At 44.7% G+C, this 12333-nt stretch overlaps 1 protein-coding gene across 1 annotated transcript in view; it reads left to right on the forward strand.

The window, feature by feature from the left end:
- Positions 1-12333, forward strand: part of kmt2d (lysine (K)-specific methyltransferase 2D) — a 36674-nt gene that overhangs the window by 15366 nt on the left and 8975 nt on the right. Inside the window, exons 33-39 of the mRNA XM_039799357.1 lie at positions 2689-2828; positions 3001-4790; positions 4881-5004; positions 8661-8742; positions 8831-8897; positions 9006-9238; positions 9350-12286. Coding sequence (XP_039655291.1) covers positions 2689-2828; positions 3001-4790; positions 4881-5004; positions 8661-8742; positions 8831-8897; positions 9006-9238; positions 9350-12286 — 5373 coding nt within the window. The remainder of the gene's footprint in view (positions 1-2688; positions 2829-3000; positions 4791-4880; positions 5005-8660; positions 8743-8830; positions 8898-9005; positions 9239-9349; positions 12287-12333) is intronic.

Consider the following 12333-nt stretch of genomic DNA (forward strand, 5'->3'; position numbering starts at 1 on the left):
AAGTCTCTTTCTCTCCTGATTCTTCCATTGGCGTAGTCCTCCTGCAGGGCCAGCAGTGCCATCATGCAGCATTATGCACAGGTTCACCGCAGTATTTATATGTTTAGCCTACAACAGTTAGTGATTGTTAACACCTTGCTAAAATCACAGACAACTAGTGGTATCCCCCACCCCGAGATAAAATTTGAAATCGAAATGTAATAGGTAGGGTTGGGTATCGTTTTTTTTTCGATTCCGGTGCTAAATCGATACTTTTAAAACGGTGCCGGTGCCTAAACGGTGCCTGAACCGGTACTTTTCAATAAAGTAAAAAAAAAGAAAGAAGAAAAATAAGGGTAGTAAACAACAGTCAGTGACTTTTCTTTATTGCTAAGGCCATGGTCAAAATTAAAGATTTAATAATAATGTAATAACTAAACAATAACAATAACTTATTTCACCAGTAAATTGCTGTTGAACCCCAGATGGGAAAAGGGTATTTTACAATTACTGTGAATGCACCACAAGGCTACCTGTTTTAAGTGAATGCACCGTCTGTGTTGTTTAATTCCGACAACGGCAGCTGCAAGTGAACGCACCGTCTGTGTTGTTTAATTCCGACCATATAAACATACTGTATATCTATGAATTGCGACAACGGCAGCTGCTGCTGCGCTGCAGTGCAGACTGTTACATCCCGCTGTTGTCCTCCAAAGTGAAATACAGTCACACTCTACACTGTTTAACGTTAGCTGTCAGCATTTTACCGGTGTTTAATCCAGCTGCTAGCTAAAGGTAGGCTAATGTTACATGCTGTCAGGTGTAGTGTAAAGTCAAGCACCGAAATGAGGCACCGAAACTTTCTTTCTTATTCGGTCTCGTTACTAAAGTTCGGACTGATAACGAGGACATACAGCGTAACGATTGCGCGATAGCTTAACTGCTGTATTTCCAGACTTTGACATTTGATGATATATGCACAGTTTTATTTAGTTATTTACACTGTGTTCTGCAGTTTTATGCTAGGGTATTTGATGCTATCCTGTATTCCATGGAGTCGGGCCATCTCATCCTCCTGCGCTCCGTAGTGGACAATGTGACGGCGAGACAGCGCCGATTAAATATTAAGAACGAGTTTTGATTTAAGATTTGAGTTGGAGGTGTTTATGGAACAATTATCACTCAATTATCATTCCGTACAATCTTCATGATAGGGTGTGAAGAAATGTGCGTGAGGCATTAATACTTAAACATATTAAGAGTTGCCTAATCGTTATTCCCACATGTACTTTCTGCAGTCTGATTTCAGTTCACCACCTCACCATCTGCGTCGCCAATTCCTATGTTGTCTCCAAAATGTGCGTACGCATGGGTCAGAGTTTGCGTGGAGGACCGCACATTCTCCCGTCAAGTTTGTTTTTTATAAATCAAAACCTTTGCGTGGGAAGTGGTGTACGCACATTTTCAGCCCCGTTTTGTGCGTACGCCACGTTTATAAATGAGACCCCTGGTCTGTTGGAAAGTTCCTGAAAAAAACTTTTCCAATGTGCATATCAGATCACATTTTCACTGACTATGACCACTACTACTGTCATCAACATTGTGCCAAAAGATGTACAATAATGTCGCCGTCAGTGGGCTTATTTGCTAACGTGAGTTAACGTTCCCTCCAATAAGGAAAAATCAAGCAAATTCCGTAACCCGAAAACAGATAATTTGACGTCATTGCTCATTTAACATGCAGTTCAGCAACAAAACACAATGCATAGTGAGCATTTCTATTTTTTTTTATTGGGTTTTGAACAGTATGCACCCCCACTAACCTGGAAAAAGTGTTAACATTAATACAGCGTGTCGGGGGAATACATCTCCTGCAGCGGAGAGTCAAAGGCAGAGCGGCTGCAGCGTTCGCTAACATTAGCTTCTTGTCTCATCTGGGGTCTGATAAACAGTGAATTCATCAAATTCAGTGTTCATAACGTTATACTCCAGTATACTGTAGCCATCATATTTCACGGGATCCGCGAGAGTGCGATTTTCATGCCAAGGTGTTTGTTGCAGTTTGTCACTCTGCCTGAGAAACTGCTATACTCGTGCTGTTGTTTATTTGGTTGCCATAACTTTGCGAGTGATGACGTCTTGTCACTGTTCCTGTTGCTCACCCTTCAAGTGGAGAGGAGAGTGGATGACCGTCCGGTTGACTTCAGTAGCCCAGATGGCTCTGCAGAGTCGTCTAAATCACGACTTCATGACTTTTCAGCTGCTAACAGCTGCAGTAGGGCTGGGCAATATATCCATATTATATCGTGATATGAGGCTAGATATCGTCTTAGATTTTGGATATCATAATATTAGGTGTTGTCTTTTCCTGGGTTTAAAGGCTACATTACAGTAAAGTGATGTGATTTTCTAAACTTACCAGACTGTTCTAGCTGTTCTATGTTGTTCATATTGCCCAGCTCCAAGCTGAAGGAGCGGTGGCAACAATTTTGTTATGGTGGTGAGCTGCAGCTAAATGTACAGTGGCTTGCATAAGTTTACACATCCAAACTTATGCAGGCCACTGTATATAGCGGAAATACTGGCGTGTGGATGAATGAGAAGCAAATTGTAAAGAGCTTTGGATAAAAGTGCTGTATAAATGCAACAATTTATTACAAATGAAAGGAATGTTACGTTTACCTCTTTTTGTGGTTATTACTTCCTTAGGATCGTGTTGCTGCAACTACTGCTGGACCCCAGGCTTCTGTTGCAGGGAAGATGCCCATGGCTGTTGGAGGTATGGAGGACAAGCTCATTCGCCCACCACCTGCAGGAACTCCTGCCATTATGGATCCTAGTGCACTAAGGTAACCACGTTCCCCTTACACAATGAGAAATGTTTCCCCACTGTTTGAATAATCAGACACAAGACATTTCAGCATCTGGTCATTTTGACCGGTTACAATTATAGCATATTTGTAGCTGTATACATATCTGAATAAAAACACATTTTTCTTTTTGTGTGTTTCTGTCCTTCAGGCCACAAGGGCCCACCAGACCTCAGGGCATGTTTGCCCGTCCACCCTTCCCTCCTCAGTGGCAAGGCCAGGCTCCAGGTCCAAGGAGGTTTCCCCAGCCTGGCATGGAGGCCTTGGGCTTAAGGCCCAATCTTAACCCTGCTGTCAACATCCAGGGTATGGAAGGCATGGGTAACCCTCATGCCATGATACCAGGAAATGGAGGAGAGACCATGCAGCCAATGGGTCAAGGACCCCCACCACAATTCATTGAATTGAGACACAACTCACAGAGGCTACCCCTACGACCTCAGTTTATGCCCCGTGGACCCCAGCCCAGACAACGTCTCTTTGTCCCACAGCAAGAGATGGCAGCACCTTATGTTCAACAACATCCCATAGCTCAAGCTGGTGGAATTCAAACAGAGGGGGGCAGCAACTCACAGCTAGGGTTACAGCAGGGTGGACTATCGGTTTTACTGCCTCAGCAGTCAACGGGGCCAGTAAGACAACAGCCCCATCTGCAGCCCCAGGCAGCTTCTTCCACTCCAAACATTCCTAGCAGTGAGCAGCATCAGCTTCGACAACCAAGCCTAGTCTCACAGTCCCAGCCTGCCACTGCAGAAAATAGTGAGGAACTGCCAGAGCCTGACCTTGAGGAGCTTGGGGATGCCCCAGGGGATGGAGGTGTGGAAGATGAGGACGATTTGGCTTTAGACTTGGACCCTGACAAAGGAGATGATGACTTGGGCAACTTGGACAACCTTGAAACCAATGATCCACATCTAGACGACTTGCTCAACAGTGATGAGTTTGACCTGCTGGCTTACACCGACCCTGAACTGGACCAAGGAGACCCTAAAGATGTCTTCTCAGACCAGCTGCGGTTGGTGGAAGCAGAAAGTGAAGCACCTTCATCTTCCTCCGGATCTGCGATTGTTAAAGTGGAAGGAAAAGCCAAGCTGGAGCCAGGACAGAAGTCTCTCACAACAGCCCCTGCCAGTGCAAGGGGGTCTGCTACCCAACTGCTACCCTCTGCACAAACTGTTGACCCCTCCAAGGTCAAAGTAGAGGACAGAGGTCTGACTCAGCTGCATCCAGGACAGACTGTGGTGAAAGATGAAATCGGAGAGGCTGTGTCAATGCTTCTTGGTGGGACCACACCATCAGCCAAGCCTGCACAACCAGAAAACCAGTCAGCTTCACTTAGTTCTGTTCGATTAGGGGGACTTCCCTACCCCCTGCCAGGTCAAGCTGATGAATTGCCTTTTCCTCCAGCTGCTCCACATGCAGATATTGGTGAGGATCCGCTGGGGCTGCCTGATGTAGGGGGACAGCACTCCCCTGCTGTAGATTTAGCAAAGGTAGAGAGCTCTTTAGATGGTGAACTGCCCCTTCTAATACAGGATCTGCTGGAGCATGAGAAGAAGGAACTACAGAAGCAGCAACAGCAGCAACAACAGCTCAGTTCCCTCCACCAGGCAGGCATGACACCTAATTTTCCTGGCCTCTCAGGTCAACAGCCGAATCCACAGGCACCTGGACAGATAATGCTGCCAAACCACCATCGTCCACCACCCCAAGGAATGATGGCTCAGCCAGGGATGGTACACCGTGCTCCACACATGTTGCAACAGCAGCAGCAGCAGCAAAGGCTTATGGGAACTGGAATGGCACCTCCACCTCACATGAACATGGCCCAGCAGCAAGCCATGGTTAGGATGGGGCAGCCAGGGATCCATACAGGTGTCAGTCATCCACCGCAGCCAGTTGCGAAACCACCTCTGGCCAACAACTTCTTCCCCGATAAAGGTATTCAGCAGTCTAAATAATTATATTATATATAATATGATATTCGTTTCATACTACATCAACAGACTTTGTTGTATTCTTGTATTGCAGATTTAGACAAATTTGCTACTGATGACATCCTGGATCCCATTGCCAAGGCAAAGATGGTGGCACTTAAGGGTATCAAGAGAGTGTTGGCCCAGGATCCAATGGCTGTTCCCTCTGGCATTAACAGGTATTTTTTATTGTGTAAAACTTTTATGCATTAGTTAGAAAAATGTTGGTTTTAAGTTTGACTCTCTACTAGTCCCGCAGCGCTGGGAACACATCCGCAAAAAATACATCAAAACGTGCAGAATGATCAGGAATGTTGAGCTGTCTGTTCTAAGAGATTTGCCTAGCGGTTTTCATGATAATCCCAGAAAACTGTTAAATTTCCCATAGACTTTAATGGGACTCTACAAAGGTCAAAACCACCCCTTTATTTGGGGACATACCGATCTTCCATTCTTTTACGTAGAAAAATGACTAAGCCCTTTTTATAGGGCTAAATCGGCATTCTGATATCAAGCACTATTTTTATGAAATCAGTTTGTGTATTGTCCAATTTTCAGACCGTTTCACATTTTATAATGTATGTATATGTGACGGACTGTTGATTTGCTAGAGGGGAGGACATCACACCTCAGAGTTAGGAGGTGCTGTAAGATCATTTGAAATGTTTCTAAACAAATTGCTCTCTCGCCCCAATTTTCACTCTTCATGCATCATTTTAGGTCAATATGTAGGAAAATTTGTGCCAGTCGCAGACCTGTAACTATGGAATCCACCGGACTTAAACTTGTGGCTCTGTGCAATAGACCCCAATAGAAACTAGGACAAGAAATATCTTGAAGGAGGCAGGCTTTGGACTCTGTTTTTTGAATAAAAGAAGTAACTTGAGAGGTATAGTTATCATTAAATGGACATGTTTGACCTGTCTAAGATACAGTCTACCCCTCCTTTCTCTACTCCTTTTACTGCGCAAATCACCATAGCAACAACTTCTGACACACACACACACACACTACTCCTATCATGGAGTCATCTTTACTGCAGGCCATGTTGGAGTCCTTGCAGGACCTGTCAAAAGATTTAAGGCAGCTCAGCACAGGTGTTACTAATGATATTAACTATATACCTGTGGTGACGATGGCCTTTACTCAACAATTGTATTTTCTTTCTCTCACACTTAAGCCATTGTTTGTTATTGGGATGTGCATCAAGTAGTAGGCACACTGTCAAGTCTTGGTGTGGGACTTGACACTCACAGGAATATGCAGTTGAAATTGGTAAAAACATGACCATTCAGGGACACAGTTTAAGGTTCTGCATAGGCAAGTTGTTAGCCACCTGTCTTGTTTAGTTAGTTAGTTAGTTAGTTAGTTAGTTAGTTAGTTATGTTTTATTTCTGTGTCATGCCAAACATTTTGGCCCATCCCACATGGGATTACAAGACAAATTTACTTATTTAACAAACATCTTCCTGTAAAAATACAGCCAGATAAACTAACCATTATATTCATGCACTTCCAACAGTTCATCATCATGGGCTTTTAAACAAAATCCACCCAATATTTTGCTAATGGTGGGCACATTATTAGAATAACACCTTTCAGTGTAATGCAGGAAACCACCATAAAAGTCAGCCCCCAAAATATCCATTGAATCAACACCTCAACATGTTCTGACTCCAAATAAGTAGGTAATGTTTTCAGCTGCAGAGTTAAGGGATTATCTGAGTCCTTATCTATAGTAATGTTCCCCCTGGGCAGAGTTGGCAAATGGGGCCTTGTGCATCTGCTTATGCCCTAGCTCATGTTGAAATGTTGAAAAAGGGCTGCGGCTATCGATTATTTTAGTTATCGAGTATTCTACCGATTATTCCATCGATTAATCGAATAAGAAATACTTAGTAAGAAATACTTAGTTAACAGCAATAATAAATATTTATTATTGCTGTTTCTTTTTATATACAAAAGAAAGGTTTCCTTTTTTAGAAAAAGCAAAAAAAAATTATTGCCAAATTCCAAGACCCTTAAGAAAAAGTTAATTTTTGGTGGCCCAAATGTTAATATTTTTCACCCCCTTCCCCTTCTTGCCTCTGGTTCTTTGCACTTGATATGCAAAAGAGCTGTTCACTGACCAGAGGGTAAATGTGACTGTACAAAGCTTACAGCAGGGCTATTCAACTACGCTGTTCTGGGGGACACATTTTCAGAAGCCTAATACACAGTGAGGAGACACAATAAAGAATGCAGACATCACCGGCATGATGACGTTTTGTCTCCGGCAGCAGTTAAGTTTCCAAAGATTAGTAGCAAACTAGTAAACAGACTACAAACCAACAGCTTTCATTTTAGCTTGTTGGTAAAACATCACTATTAGCAGAGTAGCATGCTGTAGGCTAGTTGTGTAAAACAGCGGGGTGGACGAGAGCAGCAGCCGTTTATTACCTTGTTTGATTCGCTCCGTTGAATGGATGAGCACACTGGATGTTTGTTACAGAGATGATGTAGCAGCAGGTTTTCAGCCTAAAATGATCCCAAACTTTGTCATTTTTCTCGCCTGTCTCTTCTCTTAGACCCTCGCTATTTTCGTAGAAAAGAAGAATTTTGCTTTGAGGATTTTTTGTAATCGAGTTATTCAATGAATCGTTTCAGCCCTAAAATAAATATACTGTATAGGTTCAGTAGGGCACAGCTGAGGTACCACCTCTCCATAATTTAGAGCCAGGAAAAACCCTGTACTGGTGTTCTTTAGTCAAATTTTTAGTCTCCTTACACCCTCTTCAAAACATTAGCATAAAACTAGTCTGACTTACTAGATGTAGACTGTTGGTATAAGCCTGCCATTTGCTGCCTATTTTAGAAGGAATTCTCCTCCCCTTCCACTATTTTTCAACAGCTCTGTTGCTGCATCCATGTGATTTGTTTAAAGATACCAATACTAGAATAATAATTGGTGCAGCCAGACCTTTCTCCAGCACTGACACAGTGATGTGGAGATAGGTCTGGCTATGCAAGACTAGCATTAAACTAACACATGGAAACTAGGTCTGCACAATTAATCGCGATTTTATCGAAATCGTAATATAGACTAGTGCAATATCCAAATCATTCTGTATTAAGTATTGTGGTGCTGGAGAGACGTCCCAGCCTGCAAATCGTATCCTACAGACCAAAGAAAAAATCTTTCTTTGGTACAGATCTTCGCAAAGATCACATCATAATCATTTTAAATTTAATATTTTTTTTTTAATGAAAATAAGAATAATTATACAAAAATGATAATTCCCTCCTGATTTTCGTTTGCTGATATTTTGGATGGAAACCTTACTACTGCTATTTTACCATAGTAACATGAGGGATGCTTAAAAAAATAAAAATACTATACTGTGTATTATGGCTGACAACTATGCTCTCAGTCACCAGGAATTGGAGCTCCACTGCTACTGACTCAGTGGCAATGGTGATTCATTATGGTCAGTTCACTTTGACGATTCTTTGTACTAAACACCTACTACAGGATCTGCAGTGTTACTGGCACAACTGTCTGCTGGGGCAGATGTTAAGAATTATTATTTAAAAAAAGTGCATATTAGACATGTTTTTTTTCTCAGGACTGTTATCCACTCCTCCTCCAAAGGGAGTAACCTAGTATGCAGCAGTGTCATAGTTTAATGGACTAATGTTTATCTAATATCATCACAAGACACCCATCAGGTGGTGTCAACATCATGGTAATTTGCAACTTTTTTGCTCAATGATTTGGGAATGACATGCCCTTACAGACCATTGTTCAGTACGATGCCGGTATACTAATAGGATTTATGTTTTGCTTTCTCTTCAGGCAACAAGTTTCTTTGCTTGCTCAGAGGCTGGCCTCGGCACCAGGCACAGATCCAGCTCAACTTACATCTGGACCTCCAAAGGTATGATGTCTTGCTTGTCAGAAGTGATTGATTTACTTTCATTTTAAGTCTTATGTAGCTGATTTTTTTGTTTTCTTTTTATGTTTAGGAGGGAGAAACGAGTGATCCTAACCAGTCGAGACCTAACCCTCCCCAGTTTGTGCAAGGAATCATTAGTATGTTCTACCTATCCATTTGTTAAACATGTATTTAGTCATTAGGAAATGTTATATTGCTGTCGCTATACTCTTATGGTTACCTTAAATAATCATCTTATGTTACAGATGATGCAGAACAGCACCAGTATGAAGAATGGCTTCTTCACACCCAGCAGTTACTCCAAATGCAGTTGAAATTTTTGGAGGAACAGATTGGAGTTCACCGCAAATCACGCAAGGCACTGTGTGCTAAGCAACGCACTGCTAAGAAAGCTGGCAGGGAGTTTGCTGAGGCAGATGCAGAAAAACTAAAGTTGGTTACAGAAGAACAGAGCAAAATTCAGAAACAGCTTGACCAGGTGTGTAGATTTTAAAGTATCGGGACAACTGAATAAACCTTTTATGAAAAGTTTACAAACGTATCAGCAGTAATGGCAAATTCATATCTGTTCATAATTATTCTGCTCTAGGTACGCAAGCAGCAGAAGGAGCACACCAATCTCATTGCAGAGTACAGAAGCAAGCAGCAGCAACATCAGCAAAGCTCAGGTATTCTTACCCCAGGTCATTCTGCACAGGGGGCCCCCCCTCACATGTTTTCCAAGATGCCTGGCCAGATGATAATGGGCCAACAGGGAACACCAGTAATGGGCCAGCACCCTGGTGTGATACCCCAAGGTGGAATGCCTGTCAGGATGCCCCAAGGGCAGCCCTTTATTGGTGGAGCCCAACCCCAACTTCCTCCAGCTCTCGGAGCCAGTGGTGCCAGTGGTGTCAGGGCCCCAGGTCCTCCTGGGGCTCCAACTGGATTCTTCCCACAGGGGCCTGCAATGCAAGGTGCAGATCCCAGGCTTCTCCAAGAAAGACAACTCCAACATAGGATGCAGATGGCAAAACTCCAGCAGCAGCAGCAGGTAATGATGGGCCAGCAACCGATGCCACACCCAAATAAACAGTCTGGCTTAATTGCTCAGCCACCGACCGGTATGATGGGAAACCCACTGATGGCCCAACAACAAGCAAACACTCAACAGGGAATGCTAGGCAACCAGGCCAGTCCGCAGAGCATGGTGCAGGTTCCACAAGGAATGGTTGGAGTCCAGTCTGTGGCTCCACTGCCACAGAACCTTGTAGGAGGTCAGCCTATTAACCATGCTCAAGCCATGATGGCAGTTCAACCAGGGATTATGGGGAACACGCCAGTTGCATCATCACAGCAACAGAGGCCTCAGCTGATGATGGGTCAGCAGGGAATGATTGGCTCTCCAGGTCATCCAGGCCTCAGGGGCCCCCATTCCCAATTGACTCCACAACAACAGAACATTCTGGCCCAACGCATGCTTGCATCTCAGCAGCAGCAGCAGCAGCAGCAAAATGTTGCAAAGAATTTGGCCCACCTTCAGCAGCAGCAGATGGCACAGCAAAGACAACAAACGCAGTTGATGAGTCAAAACAGCCAAGAGCAGGGAGTGCTCTCCCAACCCTCTACCCCACAGATGGGCTCCTCGCCTTCAGCAGGAAGTATAACGCCACAGGGAGCTACAGACAACCAAAACTCAGGCCCTAGAGAGGGTGGGATCCTCAGCCCTGATTCAAGAACGCCACCTCAACAGAGTGGACCCTCCACTCCCAATCAGATGTCCCAACTAGGCTCTGCAAATGATCATCAAACTGATTTGGGACGACAGCAATTACAACAGCAGCAGCATCAAAACCAGATTTTTATGGCCCAGCAGCAACAATCAAATCCTCAGTCTGTACCTGAGCAACAAATGGGTTTGGTTGGAAACCAACAAACTGGTGTGCTTCAGCAACAACTTCCACTTAGTCTTCAGAGGCAAGGTTCCCTCAGTGTTGACAAGCCCATTTTGATGACTGTTAAAGAGGAAGGGAAACCAATTGATTTCTTAGCTCAGCAGCAACAACAGCAAACAGTTCAAAATGCCATGCAGCAGTCACAAGATTCCAACATCCAGCAGCAGATCATAGTCCAGAACCATCCTGGCCAGCCACCGTCTGTTGTGATGGGCCATAGTCCACAACATCAAGCCCTCATGGCCCAGCAGCAAAAACAACAGGCCATGATGGGCATGATGAGAGCCCAGCAACAAGGGATGATGGCACAGAGGCCTGTGGTTCCTCCTGGACAGATCCGCACCCCTATCAACATCCAGGCTATTATTGCTCAGAATCCTCAGCTCCGCAATCTTCCCCCAAACCAGCAGATACAGCACATTCAGGCCATGATTACCCAGAGGCAGCTCCAACAAGGACAGATGCTGCGGATGTCAATGGGTCAAGGCCAGCAAAGTCAGTTGAGGCCTCACATGCCACCAGGACAGATGCCACAGGTTGTGCAGCAGATGCCATATGGATCCATGGGGAAGCCAGGAGCAGTGGGCACTCAGCAATCAGGCATGTTGGGCCAACAACCTTGTGTTGCTCCCCAGATGCAGCAGGGCATGATAGTCCCTGGGCAACAACAGCCACAAGTAGGAGAGATGATGCAGCAACATATTATGAGAGGCCAGGTACCAGTGCCACCTGCACCCATGGACCAGGGCCGAATGGTTAGGCCAACATCTCCACGTCAGCCAATAGCCAACTCTCCTGGGCACGCTTTTAATCAAGCTATGGGGATGCGTCCACCTACTCCCAACCAGAACCAACAAGCACTATTGGCAGCTGCGGCAGCCCGCATGCAGGGTTCTCCATCTCATGCATATTCTCCAAGGGGTCCCTTTGGCATGAGCCCAGCCCACCCGGCCTCACCTCATTCATCCAGTGTCTCTTCACCTTCTGTAGCTGACAGTAGGGCTGGAAGGGGGAGTCCGTACAGTCATGTCAAGGCCTCTCCACTCAGGTCACCTGGAGCCAAAAGTCCGCTTGATTGTCCAGGACTGAAAATAGAAGCTCTGTCATCAGGCAATGAAACATCTCATTCTGCCTCTGTTATTCCCAATGGTCCACAGAAAGGCATGAATGTTCAGCAACAGTCGCAGCAGGGCACAGAGACCCATGGTTCTCACACACAACATGGCTCTAGAGTAGGGGAACTATGCAAGATAACTCTACAGAACATTAAACAGGAACCAAGAGAGGTTCAGTGTGATGGTGCACCAGAGGCTCATCCTGGGGCTATAAAGCGAGAAACAATGGGTGAGGCAATTTCTTCTGGGAACAACACTAGCTTTATTAATACTGGAAACATGGCTGGAGACCCTGGGACTCAAGGCCCTCGATCTGAGACTGGTCAGCAACTACTACAGAAACTTCTGAGAACCAAGAACCTTCAGCTTGGTGCTCAGAGGCCTTCTGAAGGCATCCACAATGAGATAAATGGCCACATCAACAGCAAACTAGCAATGCTGGAACAAAAACTCCAAGGGACTCCACGAAATATGGAGGTATGTTTTTCTTCAGTGCTTTCATTCTTTTTGCCCTTTATCATGTT

Source organism: Perca fluviatilis, chromosome 5, assembly GCF_010015445.1.
Source record: "Perca fluviatilis chromosome 5, GENO_Pfluv_1.0, whole genome shotgun sequence".
Lineage (NCBI taxonomy): Eukaryota > Metazoa > Chordata > Actinopteri > Perciformes > Percidae > Perca > Perca fluviatilis.